Genomic DNA, 21301 nt, shown 5'->3' with positions numbered 1-21301 from the left:
TATGTGTGAATTACGTGATGTACTTCTAACGTTATGAAAAGTTATAAAAGAACATAACGGAAATTACAAAGGGAAAAGAAAAGGAAAAGAAAGAAAAAAAGAACGAAAGGAGAAAAAGGTAGTACCATATTTTGGTTTTTAGCTTAAAAAGGGCCTTAGGACCCACTCTTTTTCTCTCATATGATCTCAACTTTTTTAAATTTTCCCAATTTTTTTTTTTAATAATCATGGTGTCCGGGCCAACTTGCGCGTACCTCAACTAATTTCACAGGATACCTGCCACCTCCGTACCTCGACTAATTTCACAGAATACTTGCCACCTCGTACCAGGATTCTCATCCACTTCATTGACCACTAGGCCACGCCCTTGAATGCAAATAAAAGTCCCACCTTTTTCAAATAAATTTCATAACAACACATTTTGGCCAAGAATTCATATACTATATACATATTACATTCAGCAATATTTTGTTCATTTTTCTGGCGAATCTAAACACTTATATCAAATGTAATATCACAAGTGGAAAGAGCATAGGATAACCATTGGATATTATTTGAATTGTGCCTCTTCAGAATCTTGTACCATATTACAAAAAAAATCCCTTTTCCCTCTCCTTAAATATTTCAATCTTTCTCCTCATTCCAAACACACTTCACTCATTCATCACTTTTGCCTTTGCCATTTTCTTTGCACTTTGTGAAAAATTTTGTTGCAAAAAAATGGTGAAGTTTTCTAAACAATTTGAAGGGCAATTAGTTCCTGAATGGAAAGAAGCTTTTGTTGATTATTGGCAACTCAAAAAAGACCTCAAGAAAATCCCTATTCTCAATACTGACAATAATGCAACTAACAAAAACAAAAACAAAAACAAAAACAAAGATAGTTGTTTTACCAATGATCTTATTTCCTCTATTAGGAAATTGCCATTTTTTGGACCTCAACGTCGCGAACATGGTGTCATTCAAGTACTCATCTTTTCTCTCCTTCTGTACATTTGATTGGTTTTTCTAAGTGTTTTCTTGATTTTAACGTGGAACGTGTTGGATTTTGATCGTGATTAGGTTCATACGAAGCTTGCACAGACGTTAAGTAAGGGCGATTTGTATGAGACTGAAGTGTTGGAGCAATTTGCTGATACTGAGGCTGCTGCTGAGTTTTTTGCACTCTTGGATCTTCAACTTAACAAAGTGAACAAATTTTTTCGGACGAAAGAGAAAGAGTTTGTAGAAAGAGGAGAGTCATTGAAGAAGCAAATGGAGATTCTCATTGAGTTAAAAGCTGCATTAAAACAACATCATGATATAGGAACTTCTTCAGGCCAAAACTTAAAAGAAGACGAGTCAATTTCAGGCATCATTTCTTGTGGTACAGAGCTTCCCCTGTTTTCACTCTGTTTTATGTTTTAGATGTCTCCATTTTAGCTTCTGTTTACATTTTCATAATTTAGACTTCCCCTGTTTTCACTCTGTTTTTATGTTTTAGATGTCTCTATTTTAGTCCTTTATTCTGTTTACATAATTTAGCTTCCCCTGTTTTAACTCTGTTTCATGTTTTTGATATGTATTCAGTCTAGTCCTTTATGCACGGGTCCGGGGAAGGGTTGAAGTACAAGAGTCCATTATATGCAACCTTACCCTGCATTTTTGCAAGAGGTTGTTTCCACGGCTCGAACTCGTGACCTCCTGGTCACATAGTAACAACTTTATCACTTACGCCAAGGCTCCCCTTCTATGTTTGCATTTTCATAATTGAACATAAATTAAGGAGTAATACTCATTTTCATTTCTTTTGAGAATCTTTTTATACTTTGCATTCATCTAATGATAATTTCCTATTTTTGAATTAAAACATTTATTTAATTGGCAACAGATGAAGAGTCCACAAAAGACAGAACAGAGCAAGAACAGGACATAGAGAATTCAATAGATGAAGTTAATAAAAATGATGGACAATTGACAGACTCTCCAAGATCAAGTGAACTAGGAAAATCAACTAGTATCAAGAGGGAAGACAGCAAATCAAAAAGCCTATCCGAACGAGTGATCAATATCCAGGGGAAAAGCTTAAAGATTCACATTCCTCTAACGAATCCAACGCGAACATTCTCAGCTATATCTTATTTGCTTAGGGATGATATGATCAATCAATCCTCCAAGAAATGTGGCACAGACGGACGAAAACTGCACATCAATAGAACGAAGCTAAAACACGCGGAGAAGATGATCAGGGGAGCCTTTATTGAGCTATACAAAGGACTAGGATTCCTTAAAACTTATAGGTATGTTGCGCGAAAACTAACTTCTTGTTTGATTGTTGATTGTTTTTTTCTGCAAAATAGAGATGGCAAAACAATTTACACTGTTGAAATCTTTACAGGAACTTGAACATGCTAGCTTTTGTAAAAATCTTGAAGAAATTTGACAAAGTAAGTAAATTTTTACTAGCAACTTTTTCACTTTACTGTTTATTATGGCCAAGTTAACTTTCTCATTGTTTTTGTTCTTTCTTTTCATAGGTTACAAACAAACAAGTTCTTCCTATTTATTTAAGAGTTGTGGAGAGTTCTTACTTCAACAGCTCAGATAAGGTAAAATAAATAAAATCAGAAAGCTAATTATTTGTTCAACTTTTTCTTTTTAAAAGATATCTTTTTGAACATGAAAATGTAGCAGCATGACATTGTTTGATTATTGGAAGATGATTGGATGTAGTAATGTGGGGCACAGGTTGCTGGTAAATTTATTGTCATGTGACCAGAAGGTCACGGGTTCGAGCCGTGGAAACAACCTCTTGCAGAAATGCAAGGTAAGGCTGCGTACGATAGACCCTTGTGGTTCGGCTCTTCTCCGGACCCCGCGCATAGCGGGAGCTTGGTGCATCGGGATGTCCTTTAATGTGGGACACTAAGTGAAAATAGATATCTTATCAAATATCATCAGCAGATTATTCTTAGAAAGTATTAAGTGGTCATATCTTAAAGAGAAAAAAAGAAGTGCTTTTCCACACAAGCAATGGCTAGATTTGAAAGATATGGTTGTCTAACACATTATATTTGTCACACAGGCTTTGAAGTTGGCTGATGATGTTGAGAAGATTTTTATCAAACACTTTGCTGAAGATGATAAAAAGAAGGCTATGAAATACCTCAAACCTGCTCAGAAAAAAGAGTCCCATGCAGTTACCTTTTTTATTGGTGAGTTCAAGAAAAAAGAGTCTCATGCAGTTACCTTTTTTATGGGTGAGTTCCAAAAATACGAGTCTGATGCAGTTACCTTTTTTCATTGGTGAGTTCCATGAAAACAATTGGTTCATAATTGAAAGTAAGGGCATTCCGGTGCATTAAGCTCCCGCTATGCGAGGGGTTCGAGGAAGGGCCGGATCATAAGGGTCTATTGTACGCAACCTTACCCTGCAATTCTGCAAGAGGCTGTTCAACGGCTCGAACTCGTGACCTCCTGGTCACGTGGCAGCAACTTTACCAGTTACGCCAAAGCTCCCCTTGTGGTTCATAATTGAAAGTACATAAAGAAAATAACCAAGATAATATACATAAGTGGATTCTGTCCAAGTTACCACTTCTTTTATAGGATAGCCAGATAAAAACAAAATGTGATCAACATAAAAAGGATCCTGTCCTGTAAGTAGGACTTGAATCAGCCATTAACCACCTGAAGAACAAAAAAAGTAGACTTAAGGGTCCACCTTTTTCAGAAGTGGAGGACAAAGAAGTCCCATTTTAGGCCATTATAATGTTATTGACCAAAAATGTTGAAACTTTAAATAACCCTTTAGTGTTCAAAAAGACAACAGTGCTTAGTTTTTCTAAGGTTTTGTACATCTCCTGTTTGTCAAAATCAAGACTGTTGACTGATATGAGTTGTGTCATGTATCTAAAGACAACCCGGTGCACTAAGCTCCCGCTATACGCGGATTGGGGAAGGGCCGAACCACAAGGGTCTATTGTACGTAGCCTTACCTTGCATTCCTGCAAGAGGCTGTATCCATGGGCTCTAACCAGTGACCTAAAAATCTTAAAAACCAACATAACATGAAACCTGTGGCACTGGTCTAATGTTGAAAGAACAATGAAAAAAGGAAACAAGATTTGATATTAGATATAGTTTCACATTACCAAACTGGATACTGACTATATTTGATTCTTGATTGGTTTTCAAAACAGGTTTATTCACAGGATGTTTCCTAGCGCTTTTCGTCGGATATGTGATCATGGCTCATATAACAGGAATGTATAAACCTCAATCTGATACAATATACATGGAAACTATTTATCCTATTCTCAGGCAAGTGTTGGATTATAGTTTAAATATGTCAAATGTACTTTAACCAATAGATCTTTGGAATTTCTTTCAAACATCTAATGGAGATTTACACTAATGATTGTGCAGCATGTTCAGCTTAATGTTCTTGCACTTCTTTCTGTATGGATGCAACATATTTATGTGGCGAAAAACTCGTGTAAACTATAGCTTCATCTTTGAGCTAGCACAAACTAAGGAACTCAAGTACAGAGATGTGTTCCTCATATGTACTGCATCGATGAGTGCTGTTGTCGGGGTCCTTGTTCTTCATCTCACACTTGTGGCAAAAGGATACTCTTATAATCAAACTCAAGCAATCCCTGGCCTCTTATTATTGGTAATTTTCTCACTATTATTTAGTCAAAACAATCTGACCAAAAAGTTCAATCTTTTGTACTGAATGTATGCAGAACTAATCACAATTATTAACAACAGGTCTTCATTATGCTGCTGGTGTGTCCATTCAACATCATTTACAAATCTAGCCGTTATCGCTTCATTTGTGTTATAAGGAACATCATATTATCACCTCTGTATAAGGTTGTCATGTTAGACTTCTTTATGGCTGATCAACTTTGTAGCCAGGTTAGCAAGAAATCAGCAAATACCAAGTATAGTATTTTTTCAGTTCTGTGACATATCAAACATTTGCTGATGTAAATTTTTCGTTTACGAAACAGGTTCCAATGCTCAGAAACCTTGAATATGTAGCATGTTACTACATAACTGGAAGCTATAAAACTCAAGATTATGGTTATTGCATGAGGACAAAATATTATAGAGACCTTGCTTATGCAGTTTCTTTCTTACCATACTACTGGAGAGCAATGCAGGTTTGATACTTTTACCTTTTCAAGATTTAACATTGAACATTCATATGATTTGCATTAAAAATTTTAATCGATTCTGATATTTGCAGTGTGCACGAAGATGGTTCGACGAAGGACACAAAAGCCACCTAGTGAATCTTGGAAAATATGTGTCTGCAATGTTAGCTGCAGGAGCAAAAGTTGCATATGAAAAAGAAAAGAATATAGGATGGCTTTGCTTAGTTGTAGTAATGTCAAGTGCTGCAACTGTGTATCAATTATACTGGGATTTTGTTAAAGATTGGGGCTTACTTCAGTGTCATTCCAAGAATCCGTGGTTAAGGAATGAATTAATGCTTCGTCGAAAAATTTATTACTATTTCTCCATGGTATTAACTCTAATCCTCCTATCCAAAAAAGTTTAATTAAAGCAATAACAAAATATTAAGGGTTGATATAAGAAATTTGGTATGTGCAGGGATTGAACCTTGTACTGAGGCTAGCATGGTTACAAACAGTTCTGCATTATAATTTTGGAAGTGTAGACTACAGAGTAACTGGGCTATTTTTAGCAGCCCTTGAAGTTATTAGGAGAGGGCAATGGAATTTTTACAGGTACTTTAATTTTCTGGGAGTCTTGGCGTAACTGGTAAAGTTGATGTCATATGACTAGGAGGTCGCAGGTTCAAGCCGTGGAAACAACCTCTTGCAGAAATGCAGGATAAAGTTGCGTACGATAGACTCTTGTGGTCTGGCTCTTCCCGACCCCGTGCATAGCGGGAGCTTAGTGCACCGACCACGGGTTTGAGCCGTGGAAACAGCCTCTTGCAGAAATGCAGGGTAGGGTTGCGTATAATGGACTCTTGTGGTCCGGCTCTTCTCCGACCCTGTGCATAGCGGAAGCTTAGTGCATCGGCTACCGCGCTGTCCTTCTATTTATTTTCTCAAAGATTAATACCGATAACAAATAATTACACTGTCAATATATACAAGTTAAATGGCATTTTGTTTAATGGACATTATTTTTAATGTGAACAGGTTGGAGAATGAGCATCTAAATAATGCAGGGAAATTTAGAGCTGTTAAAACAGTGCCACTTCCTTTTCATGAAGTAGATGAACAAGATTGAATTATTCCAATTTGCAATATAAGGGTCATGCAAAATTATTTTTTTATGACCCTTATCTCATTGAACAAGTTGATAAAATTGTCAAATTGTTCTCTATTCTCTTTTCTTTTCTTTTTCTTTTCTTTTTTTGGTTTTTTGGTTGGGCCTATGTAATATGTTATATTCTAGGAAATAATCCACACTTGTAAACTAAAAACATTCTTCTAATGTGAATGAAAATGACGCCCTATTTTTTGCGTCAATCTCGAATTATTATCTTATCACATCTCATTGCTTGATGCTTATACTATTGGAATGAGAACAATGTTAATATTATCATCATTTTCTTTTCTTTTCTTTTCTATTTATTTTTTGTTTTTAGTAATTCGCAAGCTGCAAACACAAATTTCAGAATTTTGAGCAAGAAAACTGTACAATTAGTAAAATCTTATCGCACACTATAAAAAGAAAAACATAAAAGTTGTAAATTAATATCCAAGCCTTTTCTTTTCTTTCTTGTAATATATAACCAAGTAGAAATTAGTTCCTTTTAAATTTGTCACATGCACATGGAAATTCAATCTTTTAAATTTGTTAAGAGGATGGTATTAAAAAAAATTAAAAACAATTGAAATATAATTTATTTTTCCTTTAAACTCCTTTTCTCAATTCTTGAATCTTTTGTTAATCACTTCTAAAAAAATAAAAGTCATAAGAATTAAAAAAAAATATTTAAAAATATTTTAAAGTGAGACTTTCCAACGGAATCCATATTAGTCCTCTTTAGTAACTACAAAATTCCATTTACCACAGAACCTCTGCTCTCTTTGTTCAAAACCCCTTCATCTATGGCTATAACATCCATAACAGGAAACAGTAAAATCTTTAATAATTTAAATTCTTTTTGCTCTTTATCTGTTACCAGCATCAAAACCCATGTCCCCATTTATTCTCTTTCGTTCCCTCATTCCTTCAGACCTAATTTCTATGGCTACTGTATCAAATCCACAAGGTAAGCTTTTATGCCCCATGTTTTTTTCCAATTCCATTCTTTTTTCATGTGTTTTTATTCCCATCTTTTAGTTTGGTATAAAAATCTGAACTTTATTGGTTATTAAGGGGAAAAAAATCTGAACTTTACCATGTAGATTTTTTTTACTATGTAGAATTGAGTAGTGGATGAAAAGGGTCTTGTAGTTGGTATAAAAATCTGAATTTTGCTATGTAGAATTTTTTTTCTTACTATGTAAAATTGAGTAGTGGAATGAAAAGGGTCTTGTAGTTGGTATAAAATCTTAACTTTACTGGATGTTAAAAGAAAAAAACCTGAACTTTGCTATGTAGAGGTGAGTAGTGGAAAATGGGTAAACGTGAAGTGGAATAGATATAGATGATTCGTATAGTCGACCTCAACTAGTTTGAGATTGAGGCTTAGTAGTTGATATTGTTGTATTATATTGAACTAAGTAAAACTAAGTAGTGGAATGGAACAGACCCCAAATGGCGTGGAATAGATATAGATGATTTGTATAGCCGGCCCCAAGTGTGGTAGTAGTAGTAGCTGTTGTTGTACTATGTAATACCTAGTTAAGCTGAGTAGTGGGATGAATCGGGTCCAAGTGGAGCAAAATGTATATAGAGTTGGAAAAAGTATGTATATAGAGGATATGTATAGCCGACCCCAACTAGTTTTTCATTGAGGCGCAGTTAGTGTTGTTATTGTATTATTCAGAACAAAAAAAATTGAGTAGTGGAATGAAACAGGCCCAAATCGGGTGGAATGGATATATGAGCTAAATGTATATGGAGGATGCATAGCTGACCGCAGCTATTTTGTGATTGAGGCGGCATTGTCGGTGTCGTTGTTGTCATACTAGGTAGAATGTATGAGGATTGTGATGGTTTAAATGCTATGTTTATGTTTTATTTTTATATAACAGGTCTGGTACTATTCATGGGAGTAGGAGAGCATCGGAACATTTGTTCCGGGTTCCAATGATTTCTTGCGTAGTGGAAGATAGTTCTGAAACACATCCAGAATCTGGGAATTTTTCTTCTTCAAGCGATTCTTCAAAGGTACATTGTTGCCGTTCTTTGCATTCTTTATGAATTTTTTTACAAACGATATTGAATATCTAGGCCAACAGCTACGGGAAATATTTGAGCCTCTGGAGTCTAGACTCATCCAAAGGTGGAGCCAGGATTTTGAAGTCTATGCGTTCGGAATTCTAGCACATTTAAGTTACTGGGTTCTTAGTTAATAATTTGTACATATTAAATAGATTTCTTTTACAAATACGGAGTTTGGACCAATGTGTCTGGGTTCAACCGAACCCATACTTTCAATGCTAGCTCCGCCGTTGGACACTTCCGCATACACAGAGCACCAATTAGTTAGAGACAGACATACTTTGATGGGATATAAAGATGAGACATATTTGTCTCTGTACCTTAACTGGTTAAAGCAATCCTTAGTTTATGAATTGCACTTTGTAAAAGAGTGTTTGTTTGTCTCTATTGGTTTGTTTTCTGTAGAGTTAAGTTTTCCCTTCCTCTTTTTTACTAGTTTTATGGGAAGATTGGCTTTTGATGCATGGTTGTCAGTTATCACCTAGACTAGACACCTCATTTTTAGAAAAGAGTAACTTAGCTTCATTTGGAAGATGTGACGTTTAGACCCCATATTTAGCGAAGAATGACTAGATCTTCTAATTTGCAATTAAAAGAATTACTACTTGCTCTTTGGCCACTTAAGTGTCATTTTTTTTTTCTGGCAGGAAGCAGCTATTAACTTGAAACTACCAAGAAGAAGTCTATTAGTGACGTTCACATGTAATGCTTGTGGTGTTCGATCACAAAGACTCATAAACAGATTAGCATATGAAAGAGGGACAGTGTTTATACAGGTACTTGGTTTGAGTGTGTGCGGTGCTGTTAAGCTTTTGATAATTGCAAAGCCAAGCTAAACTTTTTATGAGTAATAGCAAAACCAAAATAACTTCCCTTAATTGTGTATGTTCACCATGATTTTTTAAGGCTAGAACTGTTAGATGGGTGATTTAACCGTTGAAGGTATTAATGGGTAATCGCCTTACTAGAACTTGTTTTGTACAATGCTGCATTTGTTCTTCATTGGAACTATCTTTTCTAAAACATTTGGTTAAAATATAAGCTTACAAATATTGATTGGCATATCAGAGCCAACTCAATTGTAAGAGACATATGGGATCTTTCACACTACCTTATTCCGTGAATAAAATAACTTTTAGCTCATGCACATTTATCAGGTGTGACTTTCCTTCAGTAGTATGTTGGATGCTAATGGTGACCTTATACTTATCATGTATGATTCAGACTTAACAACTACAATTCCAAGATTTAAGTATTTGACATCTTGTTTGCATCAGTACTTCTAACAATTGTCTTAAGTGAAATAACAACGCCTACAACTCACTGTAGTCTAAATGATAGGTGTAATATTTTGTTGTTGTTTAAGTCTGTTAACCTCCCAGATTTCAGTATTGGATATTTCCTTCTGCTTTCATACTTGTAGGTAATGAAGAAAAGAGGGAAAAAAACAGGGGGGGGGGGGGGAGGGGAGCATTATGGTCTATACATTCTTTAGACTGTACGAAGGACACCCCTTGTATTGTGCTTATTCAGTGAGAATATTCCATTACCAAGTCAATCATTTATTTTGGTTCGAATATAACTAAGTCTGATCACTGGATCGGTGTTTCAGAACCAATCGTGACAATTATTTGTCTAATTTGTGCTATCACAGCTTATTTTGATCCCTTTAAACATCTTACTCCTTGAGTGAGCGGTGAGGGACCTTGAAAAACACCTTTTGTGTTTGCTTTTCTTGTGCAGAAAAGTAAAAGGTGCCTCTTGAGGATTAACCTACTAAGCCTATTGAGCACATTTCATATTTTCCATCATCTCGGCATTCTCAGAAGCATCAATGTTTGTCTATGTTACAAAAAATAGTGTTTGACTGCTTACTGTGTCAATCATTTGGTCCTTTGGTTTAGCATGAGTAATAGAGTTTTGCATATCGTCTGTAAAGCTATCTTATTTGCCTCTGTTCTTGTTCTCCTTTTTTATTATCAAAGAATCTTCAAATTGACTGGGTATTAACTGAAGATTCTCCTTTCAGTGTTCAGGGTGCTCTCAGTATCATAAATTTGTTGACAACCTTGGACTTGTGGTTGAGTACAGTTTCAAGGATGAAATTAATATGGATACAGATGCTGATCAAGATTGACTGAAGCTTATGGATTATATACGTGTAGGATCCAGCAAGAGAGTGATAGTATTGATAGTGCCATTTTGTAGGTGAGAGAAAGTCAATTACATTGATGTAAATGTCTTGACGAAAAGAATATTGGTGAGATAAAAAAATGACAATAATATTCCACATTATTTTTCCTCTAAACACATAATTAGTCCCATCGCATTTCAAAATTTTCTTTCTGGTAATGAATCATATAGTAGTTTTTCATGTAAGATCTGTGGGAAACTCAGATTATGATGGCCAAAAGAATAGTCATCGCCAAACCAGCGTTCATCCACATTCTAGATCTGCTTCCTTGCAGCAAAACCGTTGCTCCATTCTGCAGTCAAGTGAGAGAGAATAAGTGAATTTATCATATTAGAACTGTACATGTGTCTGTACTATGTTTTATTAGAATAATTACGGTTACCAGACAGGAGCATTAATGGAAACGTTACCAAATTCATAGTAGGTGATGGCGCTGGTGTCACTTCCACAGATTCTTGGACTGTTGGTGGTGCTGGTGGGCTTGGCACAGTTGGTGCAGGTGCTGGCGCGTGATGGTGCTTGTGTTTGTGCTTCTTTCTCTTGTGCTTGCCATGAGCTGGTGCTGGTGACGGTGCTAATTCTGGTGCTGCCACTGGTGATACAATAGCTGGTGGAGGAGCTGGTGGTTGAGTGACTGGTGTCGGCGCTGGTGCTGGTGGGGCCTTAGGTGGAGATACTGGTGGTGGTAAAGGTGCTGGTGATGGTGGCTGTTGTGCTGGTGCCGGGGATATCTTAGGTGGAGGTAAAGCTGGCGGGAGTGCCGGTGGAGAAGCAACAGGAGCGGGTGGTGGCATTACAGGTGGTTGTGATGGACTTGAGACCGGTGGAGTTGATGGAGGTTGTGGCGGTGGGGTCGTTGGAGTGGAGACTGGGGCAACTTTAGGTGAAGGTACTGATATCGGAGGAGGTGCTGCCGAAGTTGCTGGTGGCTGTGATGGTGCAACAGGAGTCGTAGAAGGCGGATGTGTTGTGGTTGGTGGAGGTGTCGAAGGTGGCGGTGATGCCGCAACTGGTGTTGTGGTAGGTGGAGGTGTGGTTGTAGGTGTAGATGGTGATGCTGCTGGTGCTTGTGCATTAGCCATCACTAGCCAAATGCAAAAGCAAGTGGAAAGGTAAACAAACTGAGAGGAAGCCATTTTGTGTAGTGAGTTGATTGTCAGGAGCTCTCTACTTATATGCAACAAAACAATATTATTTTACTTCTGGAAAGGAAAGAGTTTGGTGGACATGCTTTGAGGGGAAACATAGTTTGATGTGAATGCTACAGCAACTATCATCATTTGTCAATATTTACACCAAAAATGTGCTTAATGTCTTGTATGTTTCTGCATCAGAAGATTTGCAGTCTATAGGAAAATATAGTATTGGTCATCTATTGCTATCAGTTACCATCTCAAGCATAAAGGAGTATGTAGGTCATGCTTTTTAGTTAGCCTATTATTTTCTATCATTAAATAGTTATAAATGATTTCAATCTATATAGCAAATAAACTTTAAGGAGTGGTAAATAATAAACCAACAAGGGTTGTGGTAAATACTCCTTCATCCTCAATCAGAGGTTTCGGGTTCGAACCCCCGAGTGTGGAGTCGCCTTTGTTATGGAGCGTTTTACCCCAATGTGGGACTTTCCGGCGCGAATTCGGATTTAGCCGGGCCCCAATGTAGGTACCGGACACCGGGTAAAAATAAAATAAAAAGAATAAACTTTAAGGAACCAAATGTAGGTGACTTGGTGGTTCAGTTAGAAACTTGTGTTGGGATCTTCTCATAGTTCATTTAAGTGAAATTTACTTTATTATGAACATTTTGATAGGAAGTGCTTTACCCAACGTATCTAGAACATGAAAAAAGAACTTTATTATGCATCATTGCAAAGAAAAAGTACTAATAATACTTTTCTCCCTTGTTTAGCAAGTTTTTTCTTCCAGGAAAAGCAAAGTAGTAATGATAATTGTTGAGTCCCTCTTTTACTAAAATTCATGATGTTGGTCAATTTTATGCTCTTGTTTGGATGAACTGCATTTATTGTGTGGAAATGATTAGTGGATGCTTATACTTGGCTATGCAGCAAAGGCAAGGTGGTTAGATATTTTAATAATTTTTATTTACCAAAATTGTAATTAATGATTATTAATCTGAGGTGCTAATAAACATGGCAGATTGAATTACTAAATAAACAATGCAAACACAAGAAGGGATGATTATGAAACTAGAGTTAAGGTTAACAAAATACCACCAACTTTTCTTGTTTTTACTGATATTCTTGATTTTGACACTTTAGCTATACCTTGGTACCTAGTCTCAATCAAATATCTTGTGAAAACAGGTTCCTTTCTTTCTTTCATGTCATGCAATAGATGTGGCAATTTCCATTTCTCTTAACTATTAAGTCCTTAGTATTTAGAGCATGAAGTAAATAACTACAACTCTAATCCTGATGACAATAATTTGCTAATTAATTCAGAGGTTTGGCCACATAATACATATTGATCCTGTCTAATTAGAATGAAGTTAAAAGAACAGAAGTAGTTGACTTGATCTTGAACTTTAACACGCAAAGAAGAGCGGGGAAAGAAGAGTTTTATCAATACAATTTTACAGCAAGATAAATCAGAAAAAAATATCACAAGCAGAACATGATATGAAACACGTCGTGAATCTTGCTGAGAAACTTTGGCTGATGGCTTGAAATGGGAAGACATGAAGGTGGTGTTGGAGGATCTGACTTCTTTTCCTTCTTTTTCCTTCTTAGTCGAAAGAATTGCTGCATTGCATCTGCACATTCTGATGCTAGCACGCCTCGCCTGATTGTTATTTTTGGGTGGAAAGGATGAACTGGAGCAGGAGGTTTTTCTGTTGGTTCCGAGCCACTTCCTTCATCCCCATCAGGGAAAAGCCTGAAACATTATGAATTATAAGGCCTTTACCTCAAAAACCAAAATACAAAGTTTCTTCTGCAGTGAGCTGCACGTACTATTAATCGCACAAATATCAAGCGAACGTGGCAAGATAGGCAATCCAATTTCGGGTCACATAGAAATATTCATTTAACCTTGTTTTATGCTAAGGGAATGTAACAGCCCAGCCCGCTAGTGATATTGTCCGCTCTGGGCCTAGGCCCTCACGGGTTTAAAACGTGTCACTAGGGTCTAAGGCTTGTTAACTTATATACTCAGCATCCCTCTTGTGTTTTGAAGAACCACTCTAAGATGCTGCTCGTGCTCCTCCCGGCTGCGGGAATATATCAAAATATCATCAATAAAGGCTATCACGAACGAATCCAAATAAGGCCTGAACACTCGGTTCATCAAATCCATAAAAGCTGTTGGGCATTTGTCAACCCGAATGACAACCAAGAACTCATAATGCCCGTACCGAGTGCGGAAAGTTGTCTTAGGGACATCGGATGCCCTAATCCTCAACTGATGGTAGCCAGATCTCAAGTCAATCTTTGAAAATACCTAAGCACCCTGAAGCTGATCAAACAAATCATCAATCCTCGGCAATGGATACTTATTCTTGATCGTAACATTGTTCAACTGCCGGTAATCAATACACATCCTCATCGACCCATCCTTCTTCTTAACAAACAACACCGGCGCACCCCAAGGTGAAACACTGGGTCTAATGAAACCCTTCTCAAGCAAGTCTTGCAACTTTTTCTTTCAACTCTTTCAACTCAGGCGGGGCCATACGATACGGCGGGAAAGAAATGGGCTGAGTTTCCGAAGGTATTCCCTTCAAACCTGCCGGGTATACCGCCCGACAGGGATATTGACTTTTGCATTGATTTGGCTCTGCACTCTTTTGTGCAGACCCCAGTGTTGTGGACTTCGGACCGCAGTGACATTGTTGATTCTTGATCATCAGGCGACCCGAGGTAGTCTTGTAGGCGTCCGCAGGCCTTGGCGTCTCCTTCTATCTACTTTCCTGTTTCTTACATGTATTTCCAGAAACAGTGTTGTAATTAATTCTTTCAGACCTTTATTTGTAGTATTCTTAGACCGTCTGTGAAACTGTGACACCAATTCTGGGTAGTCGAGACTCAAAACAGTTGTAATAGATATTCATGTTCCGATGGCTTATTGTTTTCTTCCGCTTATGTTATATTTCGTTATTTAAATGTTATTTCTTCGTAATTGTTAAAGAGAATAAAATTGGTAAAAAGGTAGATGGTTCAATAATTGGCTTGCCTAGCTCACATTAGTAGGCGCCATCACGACTCCCGAGGTGAGAAATCCGGGTCGTGACAGGGAAGTAGCAAGAAAAATAAGTAATAACGAACGGCGAAAACAAAGGAACCACAATTGGAAGAATACCTGAACATTACTTACACCACTCTATGTATTTGACTAGTACAGAGAGCTGCATTTAGGGAAACTTGAGGGATGCTTAGCCACATGTCTTTGGGTGAGAAAGAAAGAGGTGAACTTGAGGAATGCTTACACGCATGACTTTGGGAGAGGATAATACATCAAGGAAAAACATGGACACACTAGGAAGTCTTTTAGGACAAACATCCTTATAATTATTCACTTGAACGATAAAGAAGAAAAACAACACAACTTCCAGATCCATACTTATTCACTTTTCCTTCATGAACTAATATAAGTATGTAACTACTACATATAAATAAGAAGAATTTTGACGGTTAAGAACATGACTGACACTTTAAAGGGGTTTTTGCTTTGAGGGATAGGGATGTTCAATCCTGGTATAAAATTCGAAATTACTTATATTGTGTTTGGTTCTCGATATAGAACTCAAATTTACTGATATGATCTCCATAAAGCTAATTCAACAATTGGTTTCAGGTATTAAACTCCGCATAACTTATACGACATTTAATACCGGGATGTGGAGTTTAACACTGTAAACCAAACATCATATTACTAATACTTGTATAGCTTGTTTTGTTTATAAGTAACAATACTAGTATAACTTATACGAGAATCTATGATTATTTTATACGGGATAGAATGTGAAGTAAGAATTGTAATACGAGGATAAGACAACTAAAGACAAAAGTGCCTTTAAAGCAGGTAATCTCTGCAAATTGTAATACGAGGATAAGACAACTAAAGACAAAAGTGCCTTTAAAGCAGGCAATCTCTGCATAACAGCCACTGCAGCATTATTCACCACCGTATTACAATCCACCCATAAAAATTCACCATGTAACAATTCATTCATTCTCATTTACCGCATAAATAATCCTTGTATATAATCCATATATAATTAAACTGCAAACCAAACCCCTAAGAGGTTTAAAATTACGACTTCATGAGGACCAATGAAACTTCAACTCCATATTTTGAATTTTATTCTTTAACTAGAGAAAATAAGAATAAATCATAACTATGTAACGTTTCTGAAAAGCAGCAAAACAATTAAATTATTCTAGATGCTACACCACGAAACAAGAAAACTATTACAGCATATATCAACATAGAAAACTGTGAATATTCATCATATCTAAGCAAACTATGGTACTGCCAGAAAGAAAGGCAAAAAAGTGCTGTTCCGTGAGCTCATAAAATCCTCAGATTAAGAAATATGATTATCTTAAAAGACTTGAAATTTTTGATAATTCAGAAAGTTAATGAATGAAACAAAAAGAGATTTATAGTAGGATATAATCTTGATACGCACCCATTTTCTGAAAGATCCTGTCTTTCTTATTTTGGTGGGTCTAATAAGATCGTTTACTGCTGTGAGTGTATTGCCATAGGAACCTGTTCCTATGGTTTATTGCCAGTTCCGAACAGGAATGAATTTCAAAAGTTTTTTATATTACAAACTAAGAACTATGTGTTCCATTTCTTACTTTCGAAGCCTTGCCAGAGTAGATGATAAATCACTAACTGACGACTGTTTAAGCTATTGAATGAACAATGTATGATGTTGCTTACCTAATCCAGCTGCCATCGGCCCCTAGGAGCTTATTCGGAGCTCCCCATACAACAGTATCAACTCTAGCTTGAAGTATTGCTCCAGCACACATAGGACACGGCTCAAGTGTTACATAAAGTGTGGTATCCTGTAAAAAGAAAAGAATTGAAAGTTATTGGTCAAAGAAAAGTTCGATGTTCAGGGAAAGAATATGCAACTGTTGCACTCTTTCTCCTTTTTTTATTTACTTTACTTACCAGATTCATGTTAGTATTTAAGTGTCAATTAAATCGTTTAATGTATCAAAACACACAAAAAAACTAAAGCGCACCAAAGAAGAAAAGAGTGTATGGTAACCTAAAGTTGAAATCTATTTATCATATTCAACCCCCATGTACATCACATTTAACAAAGTATTACTGAATGTCTGCCTAATATAATTCTTTCCTTGTTTGCCAATGCATTCGTCTAAATTTAGTTTTAGTAAAAGAGTACAAAAGTTTTGATAGTGCTGCTTCCATTTTCCTACCTATACAACAACAACAACAACAACAACAACAACAACAACAACGACCCAGTGAAATCCCACTAATTTTCCTACCTATACAGTAGCCATAAAAATTAGAAGGCATCTTCACTTAATCTTTAAGAGAGTATAAAAGTGTAAAGAACTACCGAAAGTCTCCATGTCCGAAGTGTGTTTGAAGCCTCACGTATGCACAGCATTTCTGCATGGGCAGTAGAGTCGCGCAGTTCTTCCACACTGAAACATGCATCTTTATGTGAAAGCCAATATCTAAGGAGGACAAAAGAAGAAATAGGAAAAAGCATAAGCCACCATGACTTACAGGTTGCATCCACGAGCAACTATTTTTCCATCATGGACCAGCACAGCCCCAACAGGTACTTCCCAGTTATCAGCAGCCTTTTTGGCTTCCACTAGTGCTTCCTTCATAAATATTTCATCGATTTTCCGCTGCTCGCTTTCAAGCTTGAATGCTTCTTCCCACTCATCAAACTTGTCTTTTACAAATTGATCGGACCTCAGAAACCTTCTCTGTCTCATTTCAGCATCTTTAACCTTAGACCCCGACACCTCACTAAAGACAGCGGCTGTCTCTGAAACTGCTTGCCCTTCGCTACTGCTGGATGGAACAGCCTGTCCAGCTTCTGTTATTTCTTCTATAATGGGTGATCTTCTCACCTGAATTGAAGGAAGCGGAAGCACTCCTTCTGGAACAATTGAGCCAGAGGTACCTTCGAAGTTTTTCCAAGGGGTGTCTTCAGCAGAAGGCAATGCAATAGTTTTGGATGGTAAAATGCTCTCTGAAACAATTGGTGAAGCTGATGTTTCCACCCTTGTGCCCTTCATATGTTCCCTTGAGCTTGATGAGCTGGATGCTTCTTCATGACTATGAGAGCGAACCATTTCCTGCCGATGCCGGAAAGATGCAGATTCTTGGTTCAACCTTTCCTGCCGATGCCGGTCTATAGATGCAGATTCTTGGTTCAGCCTTCTCTTGTTTTTTGCATTCTCATTATTGTTATCCTCTGCTTCATGACCAGAAAACCATGTTTCACTACTTGTGGATTGATTAGGTGAGCTCCTTCCACCAGATTTAGATGTCGAAGAATGGCGATCAGAACGTGACATCCATCGCAATTGAACAACATCTCCAATAATATTCCACAAGGACCTACCACTTCTCTTGACAATAGCTTTTTGTTCTTTGTCTGCATCCTCTGGCACTTCTATCTCCGGAGGCTCCCTGACAGAGGGCTCAGTTACATCCCACATTTCATCTGAAGGTCCCTTTGCCCCTGAAACCAAAGAGGATTGCCTTGATTCGTGCTCATTTGATTGAGAATCACCAGAACCATGTTGGCCTAAAAAATTTTCACTATGCTGCTCTCCCTCGTAAATTAACTTTGTCTCAGAGGTCTTCGTCTCCTTCAGAATCTCGGAATTTGAAATCTCATGCCTGACCTTCTCTACAAATTCGCCAACATACTGAGTCGAGGATTTCTGCAATCGATCAGCTGAACCAAGTGCATCTTCATGGGATGGGAAATTCAAAGGCAGGCCAAGAACCTCATCCCTTCTGGATTCACCATGTGTTTTGTGCTGAGGTTGTGAAGGCCTATCTGGGATGTGTTCGTGTTGTAGTGAAAACCCTCTCTTTATGCCTGAATCAGAAACTTCTTGAGCTGGAAACCCACTCTTTGACTCCATAATTGATGAGCGTCCTGATAAGACTTGGGAAGACGCTTTCACTTCTCTTTTGTTTGCCTCTGTTACTTCAAGACTTGTAGTGTCACTATAATGAGTAATAGACGTACTCGAAGCGCCCAGTACAGTTTTTTTCTCATGAGACTCCATTACTGATTTTGTGCTTCTTGCGTCTCTTATTCTGGCTTGGGAGGAGTGCTCTTTGGATTCTACTGATGACTTGTTGACGAGGTTTGTATAATCTTCCTGGTTTTTCATCCTTGTCTCTGATTTACCATGCGAGACGTGAGTTCTTTTTTCGTCTACTTTAGTTAATTGTTCAGCTCCTTCTCTCAACTCCACTAACTCAGTGATCTGACTAGATTGGTGGTGCTCGTTTGATACCTTCTTTCTGAGTTCAGTATCAGAGACTCGTTCAATGGCTGACTCCCTCTTAATGTCATTTTTCTGAATATCAGACTCTTGATTGAGCCTATGTGCTCTCCTCCTATATTCATCTTCCTTTATGATGCTCTCAACTTTCTTACTATATTCTTCTCTTGCTTGCTGAATCTGACTCAAAGCCTCATTGGAGGTTTCTTCTGTTTCATGAACAGATGTTCTTGTGCCATAAGCAGTTCTAGATCTAAGGCCATAACTCTCAGATGTATCCACGAATTGTTTATACTTCATATTTGTATTAGATTGTCCTGCTTGCCCATGTTGTCCACTTGTCTGCCCCTCAAATTTTGTAAGAGAAGCTGATTCTTGTTTTGCACCGTCGTATTTCTTGGAGGAACCAGAAACCTGTTCAGAACTACTTCCATGAATCTGAGATATCCTCAAATGCATCTCCTTTGATTCCTTTCTTGAGGCAGTCTCCTCAATTGACATGTCAGTAAGCCTCTTCTCTGACTTCTTTCTCCAGTCACCAGCTGCACCATACAATCCCACTATGGAATCGTCCTTCCGTGAGACAACCCCCTGTTTAGCAGTGTATTTCTGATCTCTTCCGTACACTCCATCATATCGAGCAACACCTTCACTCTTTAACTCTCCTCCATGCTTCCCTGAGGGTTCTTCCTCAAAGCGCTCGTCCTCAATCTGCATTTCACTTTCATTATCAAGCTCACTTGTTGAAGAAGCAGAATAGTACGATGAGCAGCTAGAGCCATCTTTCCTTAGTCTCTGCCAGTGGTCCTCCCTTCTCGACAAACTTTCCCTCTCTTCTTCTCTTGTTCTTTTGCTGTGACTCTCCTTCAAGAAGGAAGCTCTTTCTTCCTCCTTATGCCTTGTCCCTCGACTCTCTCTCCTCAACAATGTTTCCCTCCCTTCTCTTGCTCGATCTCTATGACTTTCCCTCAACAAGGAAGCTCTTTCTTCCTCCTTATGATTTGTCCCTCGACTCTCTCTCATTAACACTGAGGCCCTCTCATCTTCCCTTGCTCGATCTCTATGACTCTCCCTCAACAAGGAAGCTCTTTCTTCCTCCTTACGGTTTGTTCCTCGACTCTCTCTCCTTAAAAATGATGCTCTTTCATCCTCCCTCTTATTCTCCTCCCTTCTCTTCTCCTCCTTTCTTGATGGAATCACTTCAGATTCATATTTATACCTCAACTTACTCCCCACACTACCCGACTTATCCCCTTTCTTCTTAACAACATAATTCGAACCACCTTCATTTTTTCTTTTCTCCGCCTCTATCATCTTAGATGACCATCCATTTCTCTCTCTCACACCAAACAACGCCTCATCCACATCCTCAGTCAACAAGCTGAGCATAACCTCAGCCTCATCGAACTCCGAAACACCACCTCCTTCACTCATTTCCTCAAACACCAAGCACCTATATCTCCCCTTACCCCATTTCCCACCTCTTCTACTCACACCATTTTCCTTAAAGGAACAAACTTTGTCATAATAACACTCCCTATCAATATCAAAATCTTGAAATCTTGAATTATATCTATCAAAACCACCCAAGATCAGTTTTTTACATTGGATTAAAGTGGATTGTCTCAGCCCATACAAAGAACTAGGGCAAATGGGCACTCTGTATATAGCATTTGTAGCACAACAAGAACAACATGATGATGATGATGATAAAGAGGAAGAATAAGCTAAAGGGTGTGTACTAAATCTATTAGTTAAGCAATAAGAATGATCATAAGATGAAAATGAAGCTGACCCTTTATTACACTTTAGTGTAAGAGTTGAACTTACATTGTACATGGCTAAAGAAAAAGATTGTTCAAAGAATTAAGAATTACCTTAATGAGAATTAGTTTCTCAAGATTCTGTTAGGTTGGAAAAGGTGGTGGCTAGAACGAGAGAGAGAGAGAGTCCAAGTTGAATAGTGTTGGATCAGATTGGAGAAGAGAGAGATGAGGAATTTTTGTCACCGGAAAAAATTGGCTAAAATTGTAAACCAGCACATGGGCACCGGGTCATAATATTTTTATCAGATGTTTAGTAAATAATCTTTCTTGTATTTACCTTGTAGCTGCAGGACCTTTTAGACCATAATTAAAGATTCTCTTAACGCAAATTGAAAATTTTATGAGAAAGTATTAGATCATTGGCAAAAATTTATGCGAGTTAAACGTTAGATTACAATCTAATATTTTGTGAGAAAACTA

General features: G+C 37.6%; 4 protein-coding genes across 5 annotated transcripts; 2 read left to right on the top strand and 2 right to left on the bottom strand.

The window, feature by feature from the left end:
- Positions 1-543: 543 nt before the first annotated feature.
- On the top strand, positions 544-6521 carry LOC104238520 (phosphate transporter PHO1 homolog 1). 2 transcript variants are annotated; one of them, XM_009792894.2, is made up of 13 exons: positions 544-966; positions 1063-1366; positions 1871-2279; positions 2378-2426; positions 2517-2588; positions 3065-3239; positions 4182-4302; positions 4408-4657; positions 4756-4905; positions 5001-5153; positions 5240-5518; positions 5608-5744; positions 6168-6521. In XM_009792894.2, exons 1-13 carry the CDS (start codon positions 721-723, stop codon positions 6256-6258), a joined length of 2436 nt encoding a protein of 811 aa, XP_009791196.1. In that variant the 5' UTR covers positions 544-720; the 3' UTR covers positions 6259-6521. The 2 variants fall into 2 exon arrangements, with proteins under 2 accessions (XP_009791196.1, XP_009791197.1); XM_009792895.2 differs by having other exon boundaries at positions 545-966; positions 3065-3194.
- Positions 6522-7007: 486 nt separating this feature from the next.
- LOC104238518 (uncharacterized) lies at positions 7008-10657 on the top strand. Its single transcript, XM_009792892.2, has 4 exons — positions 7008-7249; positions 8178-8313; positions 9015-9143; positions 10397-10657. The coding sequence occupies exons 1-4, from the start codon at positions 7086-7088 to the stop codon at positions 10502-10504; spliced, it is 537 nt and encodes a 178-aa protein (XP_009791194.1). The 5' UTR covers positions 7008-7085; the 3' UTR covers positions 10505-10657.
- LOC104238519 (lysine-rich arabinogalactan protein 19) lies at positions 10532-11697 on the bottom strand. The gene is made up of 2 exons (XM_009792893.2): positions 10972-11697; positions 10532-10853 (listed from the first exon to the last, which is right to left on the bottom strand). The coding sequence occupies exons 1-2, from the start codon at positions 11695-11697 to the stop codon at positions 10761-10763; spliced, it is 819 nt and encodes a 272-aa protein (XP_009791195.1). The 3' UTR covers positions 10532-10760.
- Positions 11698-12993: 1296 nt separating this feature from the next.
- LOC104238517 (tRNA(adenine(34)) deaminase, chloroplastic) lies at positions 12994-21084 on the bottom strand. The gene is made up of 4 exons (XM_009792891.2): positions 17302-21084; positions 17129-17216; positions 16474-16601; positions 12994-13458 (listed from the first exon to the last, which is right to left on the bottom strand). The coding sequence occupies exons 1-4, from the start codon at positions 20892-20894 to the stop codon at positions 13185-13187; spliced, it is 4083 nt and encodes a 1360-aa protein (XP_009791193.1). The 5' UTR covers positions 20895-21084; the 3' UTR covers positions 12994-13184.
- Between the last annotated feature and the right edge of the window lie 217 nt (positions 21085-21301).

This window comes from Nicotiana sylvestris, chromosome 10, assembly GCF_000393655.2.
Source record: "Nicotiana sylvestris chromosome 10, ASM39365v2, whole genome shotgun sequence".
Lineage (NCBI taxonomy): Eukaryota > Viridiplantae > Streptophyta > Magnoliopsida > Solanales > Solanaceae > Nicotiana > Nicotiana sylvestris.
The sequence above is the reverse complement of the archived record's forward strand: the minus strand, read 5'-3'. Positions and strand labels throughout refer to the sequence as shown.